The 24,489-nt window shown below is 44.0% G+C and overlaps 1 protein-coding gene across 3 annotated transcripts in view; it reads right to left on the bottom strand.

The window, feature by feature from the left end:
- The window catches only part of BCAR3 (BCAR3 adaptor protein, NSP family member), a 166,821-nt gene that overhangs the window by 83,712 nt on the left and 58,620 nt on the right, over nt 1-24,489 (bottom strand). For 2 of the 3 annotated variants that reach the window (XM_053248583.1, XM_053248582.1), the window contains exon 3: nt 5,655-5,694. In XM_053248583.1, the coding sequence (XP_053104558.1) occupies nt 5,655-5,694 (40 nt within the window). Of the gene's footprint in view, nt 1-5,654; nt 5,695-8,560; nt 8,687-24,489 lie in introns of those variants that run through there. The other variant, XM_053248584.1, reaches the window with a different exon arrangement.

The following is a 24,489-nucleotide window of genomic DNA, read 5'->3' as shown; positions in this document are numbered from 1 at the left end:
CCAGCGTAAATGCCTCTTATTGCTGGCCACACAGCTGCTAGTGTCAAGGGGTTGGGCCAGCTCCACCCCACCTTGTTTTCCTTTTTGCACTGCTGTAGCTTCCAAGTGAGAGGAGAGCTGATCTTGTGGTAGCAAGCATGACTTATCCCCATAGCTAAGCAGGGTCTGCCCTGGTTGCATATGAATGGGAGACTTGATGTGTGGGCACTGTAAGATATTCCCCTCAGGGGATGGAGCCACTCTGGGAAGAGCAGAAGGTTTCAAGTTCCCTCCCTGGCTTCTCCAAGATAGGGCTGAGGGAGATTCCTGCCTGCAACCTTGGAGAAGCCGCTGCCAGTCTGTGAAGACAATACTGAGCTAGATAGACCAATGGTCTGACTCAGTATATGGCAGTTTCCTATGTTCCATGGGGATGGAGGAGGTTAAAACCCCCCTCCATCCCTGCATACTCTGAAGCTACAGCAGTGCGAGAAGGGAAAAGCGAGGCAATCTTTGCGGGTGGGGAGGCACGGTGGGATGCCCACACTTGCTGCCCCAAGGTGCAGGCACTGCCTGAGGCAGTCACTTCACCCTACCTCATTAGTAAGCTGCCCCTGCCAGCATGACCCATAATAATATTCAAGTAAAGCTGAATCCTGCAGCAGTGATGCAAATTTACACACATTGCCTGGCTTGCAGGATTTATTCTGGTCCTGCCGGTTATGGTAAAGGGCAAAAGAGTTTTGATTGACATGCCCTCAAACCACTAAAATCCTACTCAAGTGGCCCTCACCAAGACAAGTGCAGCCCTAACAGCTGGGAAACTGTGCTCCCGCCCCACCCCGCCCCGCCCGCCACAGCAAGCCACTGAATTCTGTGCCCAGTTCTCATCTGTGTCCCTGTATGGTGCAACGGCAGCACTGAGACTATGTTGTATGGTTCTTCACACCTGCAAGGCATGTCAGCAGAGTTTCCCTGCTCTGCATCATACTCACTGGCGCAGAACTTTTCCCCAGTTGGCCCAAACTAGGGAAAACTACTATGCAGACACGCCCTTTGGGACCCTTGGTGGAGACTTCAACAGTTTGGTTTCCCAACTTGGGTTTGGCCTGCTGGGTCAAAGCATGAGACCTTCTGACCTACAGCCTTAAGCAAATGAATAATTTACCCAGACGTCTGTGAAATTCATTGATTACACACAGGCAGCCATAAACACATAGTACTTACACATCCTCTGAAACTCTGATGTCTCACTGAGACGTTATTCATCCCTGCTCTGGCTCCTGCCACAGGAAACTCTACAGAACATTTCTGAAACAGCAGCAGGCTGGGAAGCAACCAGCCCCTTCTCAGTGCTTTTGGAATCATTTAAAACCATATGTTCCAATATCCTTGAATGTAATCTGCAGTATACAAGAGACACAAATCGCTCCCTGCTTTTGAACAAAAGCTTAAACAGGGCAAATCATAAGATTAGGGTGGCCTGAACCTGTGCTGCTGGCTACTGGTGCACTCAAGAGGTCTGCAATGCCATGGCTAGCCCATCATACAATGCTGGGCAAATGGGGCAGATCCAGAGTCCACCCAATTTGCCTTGTAAAAGCACTTTTAAAAAAAATTACTACTGTATTCATTGCACGTCTACATCACATTGACCAAAAAAAAAAAAAAAACCCGCTCAAACATAGACTAACACTACAGCAGCTAGGCATTGGGGTGTTTTAAGCCATCTATTTTTTGCTGCCTGCTTGAGATGGCAAAAACAGACAATTGTTGAGATCCTGCAGGTAGTGGGGCTGCTTTTGGCTTGGTGGGTCACAAGGAAGGAAGCCTAGTGTCATACGGGGGGTTCAACTACTGCAAGCAGTAGTTGGAGAGGAGAGCTGGTCTTGTGGTAGCAAGCATGACTTGTCCCCATAGCTAAGCAGGGTCTGCCCTGGTTGCATCTGAATGGGAGACTTGATGTGTGAGCACTGCAAGATATTCCCCTCAGGGGATGGAGCCGCTCTGGGAAGAGCAGAAGGTTCCAAGTTCCCTCTCTGGCTTCTCCAAGATAGGGCTGAGAGAGATTCCTGCCTGCAACCTTGGAGAAGCCGCTGTCAGTCTGTGAAGACAATACTGAGCTAGATAGACCAATGGTCTGACTCAGTATATGGCAGTTTCCTATGTTCCTAAGCACCAGGGGAGGGAGCAATGGCACCAGTTGTCCTTGTGTTACTGCCTCCTGAGTCTTGAAGGAGTCACCTGTGTGGCCCTGCGGTATCATGCATGGGCTTGAACCGAACACTAGTGTAGTTGCTGGATCAGTTGCTGCATCAGTGCAAGGGCCAGGGCTAGAACTCAGTATCATATGACATATGATGTTGACTCATACCATCTAGCCCAATACTGTCTCCTCAGACCAACAGCAACTCTCCAGTCTCAAGATCCTTCCCAGTCATTTTACCTGGCAGGCTTTTTATTCATTCATTCATTCATTTTCTATACCGCCCTTCCAAAAATGGCTCAGGGAGGTTTTAACTGGAGATCATACCTGGGACCATCTGAATGCAAGATATGGGCTCTGTCGTGGAACACATTTGGAGATGTGATCCTACATCGGCTACCCATGCATTAATAAGATCACTCTCTTCCGGATGCCTCCACCACCAGAGGAGTGGCAGACGGGCTCGAGAGAGAGGGTCTTTTTGGTTGTGGTGCCCTCCTCAGAGGGCTCTCCTGATGCCTATGTTGCTGTCCTTTCAGTGCCAGGCAAAACCCTTTTTATCTTTTGAAGATTTTATGAGGTTTTTTTTAAAGGAAGTACACACACACACTCACACACTCCAATTTGCTCATATCCATTAAAAATTGCCAGTGGACTAGCATACAGAAGAGTCAAGGGTAGGAACAGGAAGCCTCCAGTGCAAGCTCATTCAACCATGAGCTCACTAAGTGGCCACAGAAAGCCACTGTTCTGCTTGCCTCAGCCATTGCCTTACAAACATGGGGCGATTACTACTGGCCAGGCTACAGGGGTGTTGTAAGGCTCACCGAGATAATGTATGTGAAATGCTTAGAACATTGAAATGTACTAGATAAACGTTAGATATTAATGAAGGAGGATAGCACAGTGTCTAAGAGACCGAGCTGTGAATCAGGACGTCCTGGATGAAATTTCACCTTAAGCTCACTAGTTGGCCTTAGCAGAGGACACTATTCTCTCAGCCTCAGATGCCATAGGCAGAATCAAAGTGATATTACTGATCCAGCTTAGCATATTGTGTAGGGCACAGGGAGGCAATGTGTTGCTGAACTACAACTCCCATCATCTGCAGCTGTCATAAACTGTGGCTGGGGGTGATGAGAGTTGTAATTCAGCAACATCTGGAGAGCCACACGTTGCCTCCCCCTGTTGTAGAGAACACTGGTACACATGATACACAATGCAACAGTGATGCTGCTGGTTGGCTGGTGCTGCTGCACACATTGCAGGCAACACCAATGGTGTTGCGCTAGAGGGCAGTTTCACAACTACTTAAAACAGCACGCCTACAGTTGTGCAGCACTACTTACATTGTTTCCAGGGTACACAGCACTGTGCAACTGCAGGCACACTGTTTTAAGTGGTTATGCAACTGCCCTCTTCCATTTTGCGCAAAACGGCAAGGGCTGCCTACAAGGTGCACAACAGTGCTGGCCAATTGCTAATGCCAGCGCGTAGCACATCATGTTGGCCGCCAAGAATAACGTAGGCAAAGTGCTTCAGGCATCCTATATAAGTATTACCACAGATTGAACAGTTGCCCACATGGTAGCCTTTACTTTCATGGATTCTAGCCAGAGCGATATAAACATAACAATGTAACACAAGTGATGAGATTGGACGTATTGACTTGCTTCATTGCTTTTGGACAGCCCAGTGCCACACACATTTTACTGAAAGAAAGTTCTATTGACAGCAGTGAGACTTTCTCCCAAATAAAAAGACTGCAGTCTAACCACATCACACTATGCATGATTACTTGGAAGTTCTGCTCATTTCAGTGGAGCTTACTCCCAAGTAAGTGTGCAGAAGATTTCAGCTTAAGGGTAGTTGTTCTTTTTAATGGCTTCTTGGTTATCAGTTATTTCCTTTTGTAAGAGACACATGTAAAGGATTACCTGAAATGAAGAGCGCAGATCACTGGAAGATCTTGAGTACACTAACACTCTGAACTCAAGGAAAGCAAGCGGACTTTGTGCCTTAGGGCCAACCACACTCATTATGCAAGCACAACATGAAAATAAACCACAGGATCCTAAATCGTTGCAGGGTTCTCATTTGACTGTCCATGGATAACTACGAGGGCAACTATTTATATATCGCTCTTCAACCAATGTTCACAAAGCGGTTTACAAAGAAAAAGACATAAATAAAATGTATTTATGTAGCATTCCCTTCCATTCAGAAAGTAACTTCCATCAAATAATTGAGATTTTTAAATTATATCATCAATAGGTGGAGAGTATTTACATAGTTCTGAAAGCAAACACTGGTTTACTTATTTATTTAAACATTTTTATACCGCCCAAAACATACAGATTTTTTTTCCTGCATGGAGCTTTTTAAACTATGAGGGAACATTTAAATATGCAGTCCCATCACTATGAAGCACATGATTCTCCTGACTGTGAGATTGAGTGTGCATCAAAGCAAGGATTCCCAACCCTGTGTCGCAGATGATAGACTACCACTTCCAGCATCATCCTCAGCACACAATGGGAGTTGTAGCCAAACAAAAAGCAGTCATATGCAATTGCTTACCCATATTCTGAAAACCAGATCCTTCACCATGGGTAACACTTAACCATGCCACTACAGAAGCTTGTAAGAGTGACATGGTGACCTGTCCATCTAAACCAGATATTGGATATATGGAGAAGCCATTACAATGGCCACTCCACCTGCTCAAACTCAGTCTATAGCCTTTCAGATTGTGTGATTGTCCCTTTAAATGACTAGCATAACATTTTCCACACAAGTAAAATATATGCATTGAAGAGATAAGACCACTAAAAGCTGCTGAGATGCTTCCATTTTTATGCATAGAATCCTTTAGTAACTTCAGAATGTGCTGTCTCTAATTATTTGGATGTTGCACAGTAACTAGACAATTGTGTTGCCTGGAGTTTTACAGTTCGTTTTTAAATCCTTCCATACAGCAACCACTAGTGTCCCACAAAAGGGAGTACATTTTCTGGGCCCTTTCTTATCTGTCCCACCAGTCAAAGCTTTCCTCTCCTATATAGGACAGCACTTGGGAGTCTGTACGCACAGTACCCTGCTGACAGAAGCTTCACTGATATCATCAGATGGTTTGTGGCAAAATAAGACAGAAGATCAAATTGCAAATTTGTTTTGTTCCACTCCTAGTACAATAGCCTAAATGCTGGAATATAATCAGAACATGAAAAGGCCCTTAGTGACAGTGATGATTAATTACCAAGGTCACAAACTGACCCTACTTTCCACTAGCTTGATTCAAGCAATCTAATTAACTATCCATTTTATTCCTCAAAGAGTCAAACCACCATCATACTGAGATATGAGCTAGAAATGGAAAAGAAATATGTTATCGGCATTTACTAATAAAATATGGGTGGCAGTTTCATCATTTGTACGGGCTTGGAAGAAAGGAAGTGATATTTCATACCTTTACATACTCCATTGCAGGATCCATAGCATTCTGATCTCTGCAAAAGAAAAGAAAAACCATAGAAATGAGTCAAATGACTTCTAACAGTAAAAATCTGACTCAGAACAAAATCAAATGTGTCAATATTCTTTGGATCTGGCAGCATGGATAACACAGGACACCACTATGTTAAAAAGCTGAGAAAACTGTTCAGAGGGCCACAATGAAAATGCGAGGAATAGAGAGCCTCCATTAATTTCATGCATATGCCTTTACCATAACTTGCTTGGACATTTGGTTGCACATATTCGAAAGCAGAATTAGAACCAGTTAATACAAATCGCTTTTTAAATTTATTTTCAATTCCTATTCAAATCAATCTGGATTGGAAATATGAGTAGTGAGGTAAAAATCTGAGCACTGGATTATGCACACAGATCTTGAGTTACTGTGTCATGGCAACACTTCAGGACAACGACATGGTGTAACATGTGGATCTGCATACCCATGCATTCAAGCAAGAACACCATTTAGGATCAGTCCACCGACACCACCATTCAAACCACAGCTGACTAGACCTCAACATTCCTTAACATTTGATTGATTGACTGACTGTCAGTCTATGTGGCCTCACAGGGAACTACTTTATACTGAGTCAGACCACTGGTCCACCTTAGCATTAGCTACACTCATTGGTATCAGTTCTCCAGGTCTTACCCAGACTTCCTCGGATGCCAGAGTCTGAACCTTAGACTTTCTACATACAACACATGAGTTTTCCACTGATTAACAGCCCTCACAGACTGCCTCTAGCATGAAGTACTGGCACAAACTACCTCTGGCATAAGCTGTTCCCCCAGACACCTAATGGTGCAGTGAGGAAGTAACTTGCCTAGAGAGCAAGAGGCTGCTGGTTCGAATCCCTGCTGGTAGGTCACCCAAACTCTGGGAAACAGCTATATCGGGCAGCAGCGATATAGAAAGATGCTGAATGGCATTATCTCATACTGTGTGGGAGATGGCAATGGTAAACCCCTCCTGTTTTCTACCAAAGACAACCATATGGCTCTGTGGTTACCAGGAGTAGACACTGACTGTCTTCAACTTTACCTTTAACCAAGGTTGCTTGGCTGTTAGTGTTTATATTATCCTGCCAAGTAATAAGAAGAGGGTTGCCACACATCACTCACGTTTTCATTTTGTGTAACTCTGGGGTCTCAGAAGTCTAACAAGATGGCACAATAAACTACTGAAGGTTTTTAATACATCCCCACTTTGCTCTAAGACAGATATGACCAGTAGGGATGTGTGAAACATTTTGGGTACAGAACGATCTGGACCCAAATCTATCCATTTTGGGTAATTTGTATACAAAACAAATCACTCCTCTGCTAGCCCAGCCAGATTTGGGTCAAAAACTGTCTGAATTTCGGAGCCGAATGTTTTGTTGTTTCGGACCTCCATTTTGTGGCAATCTCCGTGTAGTCTCCGTTTTGTGCTTTACATCATTTTGAACTCCCCACCCTTCCAAGCTTCAGATTGGTGAACGAAAGCAGGGGCTGATCTGCTGACAATTCCCTCCTTGTTCCAGATTGGCTCTTTTGGGTCTTGCCAGTGCTGACTGACCCCACATTGGCCAGGGGAAGGGTTGAAGAAGGGGCAAGGGTGGGAGGGAGTTCAAGAAGGGATTTTCAAATAGATTTAAAGAGGCAGCAGCCACCATTCTGCCTTCCTGCCTCATGGGAGAAGAGAGAGAGCGCTGTGCTTTGCCTTGCCTATTGCCTTCTGCCTTGCCAGCCTGAGCCCAGCCTGCCTGCCCCTGCTGTGTGCCAGTCTGGAGTGGATTCTCTGCTGCATTGCTTTTTTGTTCCTGCTGCTAATTCAGGAATAGAGAAGAAAAAAGAATTCTTTTTTCACCCCCTTCCTGCTGCTGAGAGAATCACTGCCTGCTGTCTGTGCCTGCTGTCTGTGCCAGCCACCAGCATGAGAGCCCCTGTGACCACTGGCCACCCCCTCCCCCCCCAGATTTTCCAGGCTTTTGCCCCAGCACCCTCAACCCCCAAAACCAAAGACTGAAGAAGGAGAAGAAGATTGAACTCAGCTGAGACCAAACCACAGAAGTGGACAACTGGACACAATGTGGGTGAAGTCCTAGACTGAGTGAGTACCCATTTTAACACACACACACACACACACACACACACACACACACACACACACCTCTCTGGAATTGTGTATTTTTGGAGGTTTTCCCCTGTTCTGAGGGTTTGGGGTTGCAACTGAATTTAGGAAGTTGTGTGTTATTTAGTTTAAAAGAAGTTTATACAGAGGTTCTGTCCGTGGGAGGGATCCCCATTACCTAATACTAGTAGGTAGTTAGAAGGGTAGTGTAGCCTTGTGGTTTTAAAAAAACAGTTCTTTTTTCCCTATTCCAAAGGTTGGGGTATTTTTTGCATTTTTAAAAAACAGAAGCCTGTCCTCCAGCCCTATGTGCCCACAATATATACCAGTATTAATATTCTCTGCCCAGCAGCCTACAGGCTCTGAGTGGGCACACACTCTAGCCTCCTCCCTGCACTCATTTAGTTTACCACCCACCCACCCCCAACTGCAGCCTTTAAACAAAGAAAGCCTTCAGCCACCACCCAAGTCCAGCAGCAGCCTATATTTGTATCTGTTCCCTGCCCAGCAGCCTACAGGCTCTGAGTGGGCACACACTAGCCTCCTCCCTGAGCCCATTTAGTTTACCACCCTCCCACCCCCAACTGCAGCCTTTAAACAAAGCACATAGCATTCTGAGGCCATGGCAAAAATTAACCCTAAACCCACTAAGCCTTTTACAGAGCACATACGCACAGGTATACTTTGTTTCCCCCCTACATAATCTCAAGTCTAGCAGTATATATATTATGCAATTCAAATACCTTGGTTTGTTGTTGTGCATGTATATTGAGGACCTTATGGATGGGCACAGGACAGGTTCTCTCTCTGTGTGTGGACTTATTTGCAATGAAGACTGGGTCATATTGTGCCTTCTAACATCATAATCATTTTTATTCAAACTAGATTGACAATCTACAATAGGTTGTGCTGATGCCATAGGCTCCGATCTGTTGCAGAAATGTCAAAAAAAATGCACCAAAAAAATTGTGTGCTGTTGTTGTCATCATCACTCTTCTACTTGTGTAGGTAGGGCGGGGGCAAACCTCACTGTTCCACTGGCAGAATGTTTTACATCTTTACTTAGCCTGCTTTTATGGCCATGTGCCACAGATGTAGCTGTGTGTATTGCTTGTGGATGAAATACTTGGGGGAGGGAGGGCACATTTGATGCTCTTGTAGGCCCTAGTCTGCTGCATCTGTGATATCACACTTACTTGCCTGTTTGTTGTTGGCTACTGCTGTTATCCTGCATTGGGAGGGGGCGTGTGGGGCAGTACATTTCACTGTTGTTTTTTCACACTGTTGTGTGTAGATCAATTGCATTTCTGTGTCCGATGGTGGGACACAGTGGATGTGTTGAGTGACACAGCAGATGTGTGTGACCTTTGGAAAACTTGTTCCTTTGCAAAATTCTGCAGCTGTTGTTGATGTGTGCTGCATCCACCCTATGGGACAATGGGGAAAGACAGTGCCCATTTCTGCCAGTGGGTGCCTCCTATGAGTGCCACAGTGGGTCAGATTGTAGTGCCCAAGTAGGTGCCTGCTACCACCCCGATTTCAGAGTGATTGGGCAAAGGGGTGATTTTTAAAGAATTACTGAAGTTTGCACATCTTTACGCTTTCCCCCATAGGGAATAATGGGGATTTCAGCAGCCTCATAATTCCGCTTGAGGAGCACCAGCAAATGAGAGTGGATTCAATGTTTGTCATTGAATTTTGGGGACTCATTTGCTTCCAGATAATCTACTCTCAGAACACCTCAGAAACAAAAAAAACCCCAGTGCCCCATGGGCTTGTGGGTTTGGGGGTAGTTGGCACCCTATGTGTACTACACCACCACTCACTCTGGGCCACCCTGATGCCCCCCGAGTGGAGTTAAGGGGCTGCTGAAATCCCCATTATTCCCTATGGGGGAAAGCTTAAAGACGCGCAAACTTCAGAAATGCTTTAAAAATCACCCCTTTCACCAATTTCTTTGAAATCTGGATGGTAGCTTCCACCCACTGGGCACTATCACCTATCTCACACTTTTGGCCCTGAGACCTTTTTAAAATCAAAATTAATTAGGACATCCCCATGCCCAGAGAACATCCCTGCTCCTGACCCACCCACACCCAGCTGGTGAATTCCCCAGCTCAGAGCGCAAGCTGCTCCTCTCTCTTTCCCAGCCTTAGCGAGGCAGGGTGGGGGGAACTGAATGAAATGCTGCCTGGGAAGGATCCTGTAGCCACTCACCACGCATCCACATCATATGCCAGGGACATGGTCAGTGCCTCGACAGGGCTATCCAGCCCTGTTGCACAGTTTCCCCAAGTCAGCTGTTCATTGAATTGCTGACTGGGAGCTCCTCTCTCAGAGAAAGAAGCTCCCAGTCAGCGATTCAATGAACCACTGACTGAGGAAGGGAAACTCTGCAACAGGGCTAAATAGGCCCATCTTGGAACAGACCACACCCCCTGCATCTGACATGGATGCAGGGTGTGTGGCTTGGGAGTGCATGCCAATGTGCACATAGTAAACAACGAAGAAGGGAGCTGCCGGCTGGACCTTGTCCCACGGCTGCTGGCGAGGTTTGTGGCCCTGCTGGCATGGCTCAGTCCAACCTCTTCAACGTTGATCTTCTCATCTGGGGAACAGACAATCCTTCCATAGGCCAATGAGTAATGTACACTCTTTATAATGGTTTTTAAAAACCAAGAAGTCATTTCACAAGCATGTAGTAATTTAAACGGGGGGGGGGGGGAGTGACTGAGTGCACTTAAAAAAATTTCATTACTAGCCATCCAAATATATATTTAAACATAATGAAGAGGCAGCTTTCAAAGCACTTCAAATTTGAATGGCTGAGAAGAGTGATTATAAATGGAAAGTGGAGGCACCTTTCATTTTCTGAGTGGTAATTTAAATTTGCATATTTGATATTATTGTGCTTGATAGATCTATTATAAACAGGTCAATTGCATTTATCTAAAAGAATATACATATATTCAGTAGTCCAAAACCCTTTGGTTTAAGATGAGAACTAATATGCTTTACATTTTCACTTGTGCTCTAAGCATAGCATAGTGGTTAGAGAGTTGGACTAGGACCGGGAAGACCCGAGTTCAAATCCCCATTCAACCATGAAACTCACTGGGTGACTCTGGGCCAGTCATGTATCTCTCAGCCTAACCTACCTCATAGGATTGTTGTGAGGATAAAAATAATCATGTACACCGCTCTGAGCTCCTCAGAGGAAAAAGCGGGATATAAATGTAAAATAAATAAATATAAATGTAATGTCTCCCTGTAGTTGCCTCTGTCCCCAAAGCACTCACAATCTAAAAAGAAATGCAAGGTAACACCAGCATCAGCCATTGAAGGAATGCTGTGCTGGGGTTGATTAGGACCAGTTGTTCTCCTCATGATAAACAGAAGAGATTCACCACTTTAAAAGGTGCCTTTTTACTCAGTTAGCAGGGGTAGCTGCTAACCGAGTAAAGTTAGTTAGCCAACTGCTAACTTCTCATTGCCACTACCACCATATGAAAGAAGCAAGCTGCACCTGCTAGGCCCACCTATAGGGGTGTGCGAACCAGTTCGAGTCAAGCTGGCATGGTTTGACCAGTCCGAGTTTGAACCAGCCCAAACCAGTTTGGTGCAAACATGGTAAAGGGGAATCTACTGAGGATTCCCTTTTACAAGCAAAGGAGGATTCCCAAATGGCGGGGAGGGGCGAGAGGGTAACTCACCTTCCCCGCACTGTTAGTGGGGCTCCTCTAAATCGCCCAGCCATGTGCGTGCCGGTGCCACGCGAGGGCAGAGTGCCATCAGCATACGCTAATAGGCGGGGTGAGGGGGTGGGGAGCACCACGAATCCGGCAATGGCAGTGAGGTGAGTGGAAGAGGAGCAGGGATGGACCTGCTCTCCCCTGTGTTAAAGGGGCTCTGGAAGCCCTCAGTTTTCAAGCGACTGTGCTGCGATTTTGACGCCGAACCAAGTTTTGAGCACATCCCTAATCTCCAAACACACAGAATACCATCCCCACTTTAGTAGGACAGATCTCTTTTTCTTTCGCACAACACATAGTTATTAAAGGATATTTTAAGCTTATATACTCGGCAACACTCCACTCAGCCCAACAGAGTGACCAGGATCCAAACTGTAAAGGTTTCAAAGTTCTGTTTTGACTGAAGTTCTATAAATTATCTACCAAATAATAAAATCATGTGAGCTCAAACCACAAAGCAGAACTTCCTGATGTTGAACACCAAAAATGTCGTAACACCTTCAACTAAGATAAAATTACACACACATACACAGAGAGAGAGAGAGAGCTCATGCAGGGAAAACCCACAATTAAATGAACTTAGTGGATTCAGTAATAGTGGCACCGTGATCCCACCTGATTATTCAGCAGTGAATGACAACAAGAAGCAGGTAATTTGTGTTCACTTTACATCTTCCTCTCCCCCTTTCTACACACACACTGCATTAGACTCCATGTCCAAAACTATGGATTCTGCCAGGTGTTATCAGCAATGCTGTCTCCTGAAATAGTGGTAGGCCTTAAGACAAAGGCCTTAATCCTCTGAACTGAGCCTTTTAACCATATGCAGTGACTCACTAGGCTTTTGTTCTCTAGGGGGTCACAGGCAGAGTATGCCTGTGACAAATACCTTTTCCAGCAGCATTTTGATAAATGAACCTGCAATTCTACGTGCACACCTAGAAGGAAGTAAACTCCATTAAACTCAATAGGACTTGCTTCCAAATAATGAGGGAGCAGTTAAATAATCCCTGGAAAATGGTGTTGGGGAGGAGGGGAGAATATCTGAAAGGTCCTTTTAAAAATGTGAGTGGAAAACAATGTAAAAATCCTGTGAGGTAAACCCCGCCACCACTCCACTCAGCACACAGATTGCTCTCAAAGAATCTGACATTAGCCAAAGCATCCCACAGGGCATAGAATCGGTTAGTATATCTATATCTATCTATTATATTAATTCTCCTGGGTGTGCCTTGGAATGTGTGTCCCAGCACCCAGCTGGATTGGCTGGGCGGCAGATGCGCCTGATTGGCTGAGGCACACCCAGGAGGATTGGTTGCCGTGGTGGCGGCCCGGATGTGGAGGCAAGGCCCAGGAGGGGGGAAAGAAAGTGGGGGGGGGAGGCAGAAGTGGCCGTGGGGAGGAGAGGCGGCTGGGCCTGGAAGCGGAGACTGGGGCAGAACTGGGGGGAGAGGTAACCGCCAGTCCCAAAGAGTGCACAGATGCTCTGTGCGGGGTCAGCTAGTTTAAAACAAAAATGCCAACAATCCCTCCTCTCCTACTTTGTAGAGAATACAGCAAGTAAGAGATAGTGACTGACATCATGAGAAACATTACTAAAAGTTATAATACAAGATGATGAATATTTATATAGTGCTCTTCAACGAAATTCTCAAAGCGGTTTACATAGAAAAATAAATAATACACCAATAAGGTGGTCTGCCACATCTCTCAGCTTTCTTGTTTTTGTTTATCGTTTTTCTTTTTTTTAATGGTGGTGGTTGTTTTGATGTCTTACAGCTGGAGACCTGCAGAGCAAGGTAAAGGTAAAGTGTGCCGTCGAATCGGTTTCGACTCCTGGTGACCACAGAGCCCTGTGGTTGTCTTTGGTAGAATATAGGAGGGATTTACCATTGCCGCCTCCCATGCAGTATGAGATGATGCCTTTCAGCATCTTCCTATATCGCTGTTGCCTGATATAGGTGTTTCCCATAGTCTGGGAAACATATCAGCGGGGATTCAAACTGGCAACCTCTGGCTTGATCATCACTGCCCCACTGTGCCATTAGGTGGTACAGTGCTTTATTTCTCTCATTTCTGCCCACTCCCTCTTTTTTTTGACCCCCAGAAATCTAACCCCCCAATCTGCAGAGGGTTAAGGTCTCATTATCTGTGGTTGTGAGAACCATGGATAAAGAGGGCCAGCTATTTTATTTGGTAAATAATTAAAGTGTGGGTCATATGTCATAAGTGGGGTTACAATTAATTCTGGGTCTTGAAAGCTTTAAGACTATTGGTTTAAATATACTGTACCAGGTAGAAGTCAATAAAAATGTCCTCACCAAAAGTGTACCTGATCATTTGTTGATCACAGTTATGCTGCTATACTATCAGTGCCAGTGTGGCCAACCACTGTGAAGAATAAATACACAGAAGCACAAAATATTAATAACATGGTATTTGAGAGAATGTTATTCTTTAGTGTTGAGGCAACAGTAATAACCCCTGCTAACTTGGCAATGATGTACTTTTTAATGTGGTGATTCTCTTTATTTAGCAGGGGGAGAGTAACTGGCCCTATCCACCCCAGAACAGTACCTCCAATGACTGTTGCTGGTGTCTGTCTCATGTTTCTTTTTAGATTGTGAGCCCTTTGGGGAGAGGGATCAATCTTATTTATTTGTTGTTTCTTTGTGTAAACCATCCTGAGCCATTTTTGGAAGGGCGATATAGAAATTGAATTATTATTATTATTATTATTATTATTATTATTATTATTAATATGTATAAAAGTGCTGATATTATATCATCTCTGGCATTAACTCCTCTACAGAACCATCAATGAGGGTACACCTTCTCCACATTCTGTTCCACATGGAAATTTTAATCAGTTGAGAATGGACACCTACAAACACATGGAGAATGGCCTTCTTGGTTGTTGCATCCATTCTGTAGAACAGTGTTCTTAAGGATGTGCACTAAGCTCCACCACAGTTTATGTTATGCAATTAAGTGTATTTTTTAAAAAATTCTCTAAAACATATAGCATCAGCATATAAATTTTTAAAAATTGTAGGCTGAAGCAAAGAATACCTGTTCCCAATTCAATCTAGATGCATAATACAGAGTGATAGCATACCCATTCTTAATTATCTTATGTACCTTACTCACTTCAGACATCCCCAGAAATCCACGATTACCCATAGCATAATTAAAAATGCTATGCCATCCAAGATAATCACAAGTCGGATCAGAGAGTGAGGAGAGAGATGCACTCTCATCCCCTACCATGCATATGGGATAAAACCGGAACAAGCATTATCCAATCCAGTTGTTTATGTTGCTGCTTTAGGTCATTTTTCTTGTTTAAATGTTTTTGACATTTATTGTAATAATTTTAAACACTGGATGCAGGGGCGTCGCTAGTGGAGAGGGGGCCCATGTTCGCTCCACTCTCCAGTGGCCCCTCGAAGTAAATGAGATCATGGAGAAAATAGGGAGGGGTGGAGTTGGGGGACCCTCAGCAGCTCTTGGAGGGGGGCCTGGGTTCTTTGAACCCCTCTGCTCAATTATAGCTACACCCCTGATTGGACAACAACCAAACTAACGTCATGTATTCCAAATGACATCAGAGAGAACAATTTTCACTAACCCCTCCCCTCTGCAGCCTTCTGTGTGTACCAAAATATGAGGATTGCAGGACCCTCAGGGACTTTTTTTTTTTTTTTGGCAGGGTACAGAGGGCTGCAGAGAGAAGGGAGGAATCAGTAAAAATCCTGCATGTGAAATGTTATTCCGCACACATGATATTAGTCTGGATGTTGGCCACCATCTGCACATTGCCCTGACCACTTTCCCTCTTTTTGAAAAAGATTACAATCAGTTTTATGAATGAATACATGTTCAGTTTTTTGCTATTTCACATTGATTAATGATGTCTGCTCCCCTGCACCCTTCCCCTCCCCTCCACAAGATTCCTGGATCCAGGCTCCTGTATGTGGATATATTCCCAGCCAGCACCTCTCAAAATATGAATATATACAAATAGGAATATTTAGATACCACTTTTCAAACAAAGTTTCCAAAGCGGTTTACATACAGTAATTAATTGATTAATTAAATGGCTGCCTGTCCCCAAAGAGCACAGTCTAAAAACAAAACATAGGAAAGACCCCAGCAATAGCCACTGGAGGGATTCTGTGCTGGGGTTGAATAGGGCCAGTTGCTCTCCCTCTGTTAAATAAAGAGAATTACCACTTTTAAAAGGTACCTCTTTGCTCAGTTAGCAAGGGTCATCATCAATTACAATTTCATCATCAGTTACGATTTCCCCAGTTTATTCCTCTGCAAGCACATCTCTATGACCAACAGAGAAGAAAACATTAGTTTCTTACCAGCAGGTTGCAATTAGTTATGTTTATTGGGCCACTGGTGCTATACCAACAAGATTACAACTATGCTCAAACACAGCTGCACATGAGACCTTTATTATGAGTTGCAGTTGAAAGCTTGTTGTGCTACCTTAATAAGCTGGCTTTCTTTGTTCACTATAAAATGCCAAGTGAAAAGAGGTTTCACTTTCTATAGATCCCACATTTACTGCCTCCTTGGTTTGTTTCGCTCTTTGCTTACAGGATATGTGTTTTTAGATCAAGGGATACACTCTACTTGTACATGAACTTTACTAAATCATGGATTCACATGCTGAGTTTGCACTGTATGTTTGGCTTCTTAGTGATCAGATAAGCCTTATTTCCATGTCAACAAGGGAGCATTTGATGTAGAGAGTAGCTCATTAGCATTAGAAAGGAAAGGCTGTTTCATTCTTTAGAAGATAAGAGAACAATTGTAACAAAAACAGCTTCTCATCTGAAGAATAACATTAACTTATGAACTATTAGGGTGACATCAGACACTCAGAAAGATACACTGGAGGCAAAACAAGCTGACAGTAAATGTTGAGGCTTGCCTTTAGAGTGCTAATCTTCCAGAGGCATCAAAAATTTTCTCCATTTTAGCACATCAGACAAAAAAGGTCTGACTGAGCTTCACACTCTGCTGTTATTTTTAATGAAGGGCTTTGGCTCAAGAAGCAGTGAAGCAATTACTGTTACGCTTAGTGATGTACACTTGGATAGAGGACTCTTATTGTGTTAGACTCAGAGAATGAAGCACACAACGGGTTGACACACAACATAAGAGACACAGAGCAAGTGCAGAAAGTCCTTCATGGGGATAATGATAAGTTTTCGTGTCATATGGCTCTTCATGCAGAGCACTCTTTTTTAAAAGAGAGGTTACATATACAGGTTTATAGTTAACCTAACCTACTTTAATTAGGGCTCTCTGATCCCTCCAAGCAGATCCAGCTACAGTATCTGCAATCCAGCCAGCAAATCAACTCTGTTGCTCCTGTGTTTTGAAGAACACCAGATGCTACAGATATCTACACCTAAAGCAGAGTTCTGTGCAATCTGAACATCCACGTTCAGCATTTCCAAGGCCAAATGATCCAATAAACTGCTATCCTCTCATCCATTTTGCAACACAGAATCCTTTGTACAGCAAAAACAGCTGAATCCTGTCAAAGCAAGGTTGTTTACTAAAGCCAGTACTTTTATGGGCCAAACTAAACCTCAGCTGAGAAGAGACAGGTGTCAGGGGAACTGTGTTTCTGATAAAAATGTGTTCAACAGCCACTTAAAAGAAGAATAATCTTTTTTGACAATAAAAACATAGTTGCTTAGAATTTTCTGCAGGCTAACCACCAAAGGAGTTCCCTTGGGCATAGCCACAAACATCAAAAACCCTCGACGCGAACATTGTGCCATGTGTGCCCCCTGATGCACCACACATATCTGGCCACATCTCTTCCCTCACAACTGCAAGGCACAGCTGTAGCCGAGGAGCACACCTTCCGCTTTTGTGAGGAACAAGAGGCAACTCAGTGGCAGGTAGGCAATCCAGTTCGTGCTGGATATCGGGCATGGAGCATGCTTCACTGAAGGTGACAACTACCTCCACCACCTCCATCCTACGAGTCAAACCGTTCCTGGGAACATGGTGTCTAAGGAGATTTGGCAGCTTGGACTTTCTAATGTATAAATTGGAATCGCTCTTCCAATATGTATAAATCATATGTATGTATAAATTCCAGTGCTCTTAAATTGTTTTAAAGGGTCTTTGATGTTTCTGAACCGCCCTGAGCTATTTTGTAAGGGCGGTCTAAAAATCAAACAAATAAATTCTTAACTTGAGCATGTCCAAAGGAAGAAGAGGTTTACCCAAGACATTTGTATACATGTATTATCACATGACCTTTTCATTTCTTTTGCTGCTTTGATAACCCTTCTGTAGGGATGTGGTATATAAATATTTTAATAAAATATAATAATAATAATAATAATAATAATAATAATAATTATTATTATTATTATTATTATTATTATTATTATTATTATTGTGTATATTATATAATATACTGTCATTGGTCAGTGCTGAGAACTAAACAGTCAATGAGCAGATACATTAAGAAGCCACAAAAGCTTCCCCTAGTTGGGTAACTTGATCAAATTTTGACAGTTCAGGTACTCAAAGGCCTGAGGACACTGTGCTGCCCTCCGACTCTGAAGAACCTGTCAGTGACACTGAAGACCTTTAAATCTTGGCAGGATCAGAGACATAACAGAGATCCCTTTAAGGCTTACCAGACCTGTCCCTGGGGACGGATGACTTTAGCCTATTGTATTCCTAGCTTCAACTGGTTTGACCATGCTTCTGCCTAGTCCTCTGTATCTGTTGATTTGACTTTGGCCTGCGTGACCTAGCTTCTGCCTTGACTACCAGTTTGACCCTGCCTGCTTGACCCTGCAGATGCCTAGCCCTCTGTATCCAATTACTGGTTTGACCTTGGCCCACTTGACCTTGCTTCTGCCTTGACTACTGTACCGTGTTTGACTACCAGTTTGACCTTGCTTGCTTGACTTTGTTGCTGTATTGCCCTCTGCATATCTTGACTACCAGTGAGACTGGCCTGCTTGATGCTGCTCCTGCCCTGCTCTTGTACCAGCTGAGCTGTAAGTACCATGACAGTCTTGTAAGTATCATGACTGTCCAGAGCACCAGCTATCCAGCTTGTAACACTCCATTATGCTCCAAGAGAGCAACCCTGAACAAACAAAAAGCAGAATAAGCCCTCTTTTGGCCACCAGCAGCCTCTGAGCATGCTGAAATTTGGGGGGCAGGCCATTAAACTTAGCTGAGGCCTTCCTGTGTCTTACCTTCAACCATCAAAGGGTCCTAGTCTTCTCCAGGCCCCAGCATGTGTTTCTGTTGCAACTTCTGCTGCATTTTGTTTGCAAGCCAGGGACCTGGGAAGAGCAGGTGCCAGGATGCTTGAAGTTAAGATGGTGGGTGAAACTGTCCATTAGATTCAAATGGCCTCCCCAAGTCTCAGTAGGGGATGCTGCAGATGGACTATATAGCTTCAGGGGTCTATAGGCGTCACTCTGCACCTTGTTCTCCCTAGATGCAGGGTGTAAAATTGAGGCACTAGGAAAGAAACTTGAACTAAAAATGGAACCTTTTGTAGAAGGACTTGCCATTAAATGGTTGCTGGCTGCTGAACAAAACTCAATTGTCCCATATTTTGCATTTTTTTAAAAAATGCATCTCCCACATCATAATTATCGGTACACCAAGAATGTAGGGATGCATGAGGTTTCAAAACAAAGCAGACAGAGGTCAGGAGGTTATCTTCTTAATCCACTGAACAAGACTGCTTACATGCGACTCCTTATTGCAACACTCTACACTGCATTGCAACACTCTACACTGCACTCCTTAGAAACTATTTGTCAGGTGCAGTAAAAATAATCCAAATTTTTGTGCTCATATTCAGAGGGCTGCACTCAAATGCCAAAAGGCACAGAAGCTATTCATGCTAGCTGGATTTGAGCAATGCTTTCCCCTCCCCCAATAAGCTGCCGTTTTAAACCTATGCTGGATATAGGACAGCCACAGCTCCTGAAGCTCAGGGGAGCCTGGCATGGAGCCCACTTTCTGGGCCGATTGTCTCTTATTAGATGGGAATGCAAGACATTGTCATGCCCTGCCTTTGGAACGTCCAACCCAAACAATTGTTGACATTCTTGTCCAGGTTGAAGATCTTTTTTCTTCCAGTCGACTTTTTACCTGCCTGGTGTCTGGATTTGTATTCTCAAATCCCATATTTGCCTCCTAATGTTAATGTGGGGCGGTGGGAAGAGGAGAATGACATTTTCAGCAAAGAATTGGTGGATGTACTAAACACTTTCTCTAGTCCACTCATTCTCCCCTGAAAATGACCTCCGTTTTAACTTGTTCTCCCTAATCAAGCTCAAAAAATACAGTAAGCCTAGGGTTTGGAGGGGAGAACTGGCAAGGACAGAAAGGTTAAGCATCCTTCCTTCCGGCTCGCCAATTCCCTTCTCCAAATGCTCACTGCCCCCCACCACACACCCCTGCTTGTGTGTCACCTCAACACACACAAGTTTGGGGAGTCACATGTGCTTGCTGGGTTAACTTACAATTTAAAAGCGGAGCTGCAGTTACCCTACACTTGAAAGAAACACTCACTCATCTCCTGTCACGAGCCTCAAAAAAAGAACCTTCACTCGAGCTTTACTATATGTACATTTACTTGATTAAAAGCTAGACAACCCAGACTTTAAATTGGTTGACAGCCCTAGCTAGCCTGAGAAGACATCTGTCAGGAATGGTTTAGATGTGGAATATGATCCTGTCTTTAGGTTTGGAAAAGAGTTCCATTTATCTCTTGATTCTTATCCAGTCTCTAAGCTTAAAGATGCTATTTTTAGTATTTGAAACCTCCAGACAATAAAAGGACCTTTTGAACATAAGAATGAATTTAAAATGTGTGCATGTTTTAAACTGAAGACTAATGATCAAAAGATACGTGCCGAGATGTCACAAGGGTATATTCACTCAGAAGCTATCCCTAGGTGGATGAAAAACTGCATGGAAATGGGTGCTGCATGTGCAGTTCTTGACTCAGTTTGGATGAGCTGTGTGCATGCAGCTCCTAGCTAGATCACTAGCAACAGTCCCACTTGTTTGATCAGGATAGAGTAGTAGGGCAGAGGGCTGAATTCCAATCCTTCCTCACTATACCCTCTTGGAATAGGAGATGACAAGCATTATCACTAGCGATCCAATCGGGACAGCACACACATCGCTGTGCATGCCTACAATTGGATCAGAGCCATTGTGTTCTATACAAGAGTAAATATGCTTACAGAATATGAAGTTATGCAACATTTTTGTATGCAGACCACACGACTGACCTCTGAGCTCTTCCCTGCTTGCAGAGACTTAAAACATACTCACTCCTTTAAATAAATAACTATAAAGCTTCATGGAAGAAAATCTCGCCAAGCCTGCATCTCTACCTTGTAACAGCAGTGCTTTCTCTATGCAGTAATTTTTGAAATACCTTTATTTAAGTAGCTGATATTGAATGATGACTTGACCAAGCATCATGAGATAAGAAAGGAATTTTTAAATTAAAAAAAATTGAAATCAGTACACAAGTTGCCTAAAGGGTACTGTACATTCCAGACATCCACTGGAATTTTTCTCCTCTCCTGCGCTCTCTCCCTTTTAGTTAATCTCTGTTATGGTTTCAGTATTGAACTTTTCACTGAAGCATGGAAACTATGGAGGACATGCTAAGAACAGCAAGTCTCAATATCCCAGCACTGGGATATGCTTTTATCCACAGCACTCCTGAATTGTAGCCAAAACAGAGTAAAACACTATTGGCTTCATTGGGACACCTGAATGGGCCAAGCCTCTTCAACAATATGCCCAGAGGTAGTCTTAAAATGAAACTAGGTAAAGGTAAAGTGTGCCGTCGAGTTGGTGTTGACTGCTGGCGACCACAAAGCCCTGTGGTTTTTCTTTGGTAGAATACAGGAGGGGTTTACCATTGCCATCTCCTGCGCAGTATGAGATAGTGCCTTTCAGCATCTTCCTATATCGCTGCTCCCCAATATAGGTGTTTCCCATAGTCTGGGAAACATACCAGCGGGGATTCGAACTGGCAACCTCTGGCTTGCTAGTCAAGTCATTTCCCCGCTGCACCATTAGGTGGCTTATCTAAATGAAACTAGCACATGCAAATCATCATAACTGAAAGCTGTTACTGCTTTACTATAGCTCATAGTTTATACATGGCCTCAGATAGGCCAATATCAAACCATCTCTTGGGGGAGATTTTATTTTTTGCACACACAGCTAACTACAAAATATGCAAGTGTTGCATACTGGCACCCAAGCAACATGTGCCTGCATGCATTTCCCCCTTTAAAAATCACTGAGAGTGACAATAAGGAAAGGATTGCATCTTCCATTAATGTGTATGAACTCGAGCACCAAAATATACAGATCCACATCACACACATGATCAAACCAGTGTGGTGTAACAGATGACATGTCTGTCCAGGATCAGAGAGATCCAGGTTCCATAAGCGTCTCTCAGCTATGAAGCTTACTGGGTAATTTTGAGTCAGCCATCATCTCATCTCATCGAGTTGCTGTGAGAATAAAAGGAAGGAAGAGGACCATGTATACCGCATTGAGTTCCTTGAAGAAAGGCAGGATGGAAATGTTATTTAGCTAAAGTACAAGTGAAGTGAAAAATTGTTCATAATCAACTCAAGGCAAGTTTTTATTTGATAAACAGTTTGGTTTTTGGTAGTTGTTGTTAAGGCCACTCTACTCACACCAGTAGTGAAAATGAAAGATATATTCAGTTATGGAGTACCAGCTCAAGGTTAAGCAGAGGTACAGATCATTACCACAAGTTGTAAAAATGTCAAATACATTTTTGAATTGTATTCTCAGAATCCTGACGAGAAGTCAGCACGGTGCTTAATACCCAGAAAACAGAAGTGCCAGGCCTCAGGCCTGCACAGAAGGCAGAGACAGACAGACAGACAGACAGACAGACACACACACACCTTGGAAGCCCTTCTCCCAGGGCCATCCAGGGGATATATGGGGCTTGGGGCACATGTGATTTTTAGGGACCCTCTAGAAGAACTTGTGCATGTGTGTACAAAAGGTAAGCAAAATATGCGAGAAACTTTGCATGGATGCTCCACATGTGAGAATTCTCACATGTAGCCCCTCCTTGCCCAGTTGTCCTGTGAACAAATGGGCTATACCTGCTCATTCTAATTTTATTTATTTAATTTATTTAATTTATAAACCACCCCATCCGAAGGCTCTGGGCGGTGACAAGGAATGAGGAATGCTGACGCAGGGGGCCCTTATATTTTGTGGGGCCCCAGGGTAGATTGCCCCACCCTCTGGGCAGCCCTGCCTGCTCCTTAAATGGGGATACATTGCACTTATTCGGTAGTCAAGAGAAGGCTCTCTGGACAAACTCATAGCCAAGGGCCAAGAAATATCGGCTCAGTTCAAGACAAACATTTTACTCATCAGACGGTTCCTCGAGCGATGCTGGCACACTACTTGTCAGCAGTTTTCCCCACTTGTCACAGAGAAGTGGATTTCCTGAGCCCTGCTCATAGGTGCATTTATTTTCAACACATTACATGTAGAGCTGTAATTCAACAAGCCAAAATTCCTCCATCACAATTCTGCATTCAAAGCAAAGAAGAAGAGAGTGTGGGAATAGGACTGGAAAGGCTTGGTGCTCTTCAGGCTTGCATTTCTATTCCCATAAACCATGGTTTATTGGATTGTCTGAGCTGAAATATAGACTGATTCTACTATTAACACCTCCTATTCTTCAAACCCTTTTCTAAGCCAAATCACAGCATCTAGAACAGGCCTGCTCAACTTTGGCCCTCCTGCAGATGTTGGCCTACAATTCCCATAATCCCTGGCTATTGACTGCTGTGGCTGAGAATTATGGGAGTTGTAGTCCAAAAGCAGCTGGGGGGCCTAAGTTGAGCAGGCCTGACCTAGAAGAACAGTGGGCTGGTTCAGACGTCACATGGAGCCAACATTAAAACTTGGCTTAACTTGTTTGTTCAGTTGGGCCTCTTACTGCCTTATTAAAGGAAGCAGGTGGTTTCTTAGAGGAGAAAAAGAAGCAGGAGGTAAAAATGAATACTGTTTGCTTTCTGTTACCATAACCTTACACAAAAAATAATGCACTCCTTACTCTCTCCCATTATCTGCTAGACATTATCAGGCTCCACTGCCTGCCTCTATTTATTCTTATTTTCCTTTCCATCTTTCTCTCTTTCCTCCTGTTGGCAAATTCAGGTGAAAGGGGATACTCATGGATGCGGGGGGGGGGGTTCACCCACTGCTTTTGCAGGAGGAGACAAGGCCAAGAATAAACCCTGTCTTTCCCTCCATTACATTTTCTTCCTTTCCTAACTTGAGCAAAGGAAAATTCTATTAAAGAGGCCACTCAGGGGTTCTTGGGCTTGGATCCCCAGATGTTGTGGGACTACAACTGTCATCATCCCCAGCCACAATGGACTTCAGCCATTCTGACTGCTGCTGCTGACAGATGTAATCCAACAGCACCTGGGGATCCAAGTTTGAGAACCCCATGGGGAAATTAGGAAACTAGGGACAAACCCTTGAGAACATAAAAGTCTTGCTGGATCATCCCAAGGGAGGTCCACCCTGCTGCCTCAGATGGCCAAACATGCCCTGTTTGGAAGCCTACAAGCAGGGTGCAAAGGCAAAGCCTCCCCCATGCAACATCACTAGCCACTGGGATTAATTCTGTACACTTGGAGGTCCTATTTAGCCATCATGACCAGTTGCCATTAAGGGAAACCCCTCCTCAGTGAATGCGTCTAATTCCCTTTCAAAGCCATCTAGGCCAGTGGTCATTGCCACATCTTGTAACAGCGTGCACCAAGAGTTAATTACACATCATGTGAAGAAGG

Source organism: Hemicordylus capensis, chromosome 4 (genome assembly GCF_027244095.1).
Source record: "Hemicordylus capensis ecotype Gifberg chromosome 4, rHemCap1.1.pri, whole genome shotgun sequence".
Lineage (NCBI taxonomy): Eukaryota > Metazoa > Chordata > Lepidosauria > Squamata > Cordylidae > Hemicordylus > Hemicordylus capensis.
Note: the sequence above shows the minus strand (reverse complement) of the source record. Positions and strands in the feature narration are given on the sequence as shown.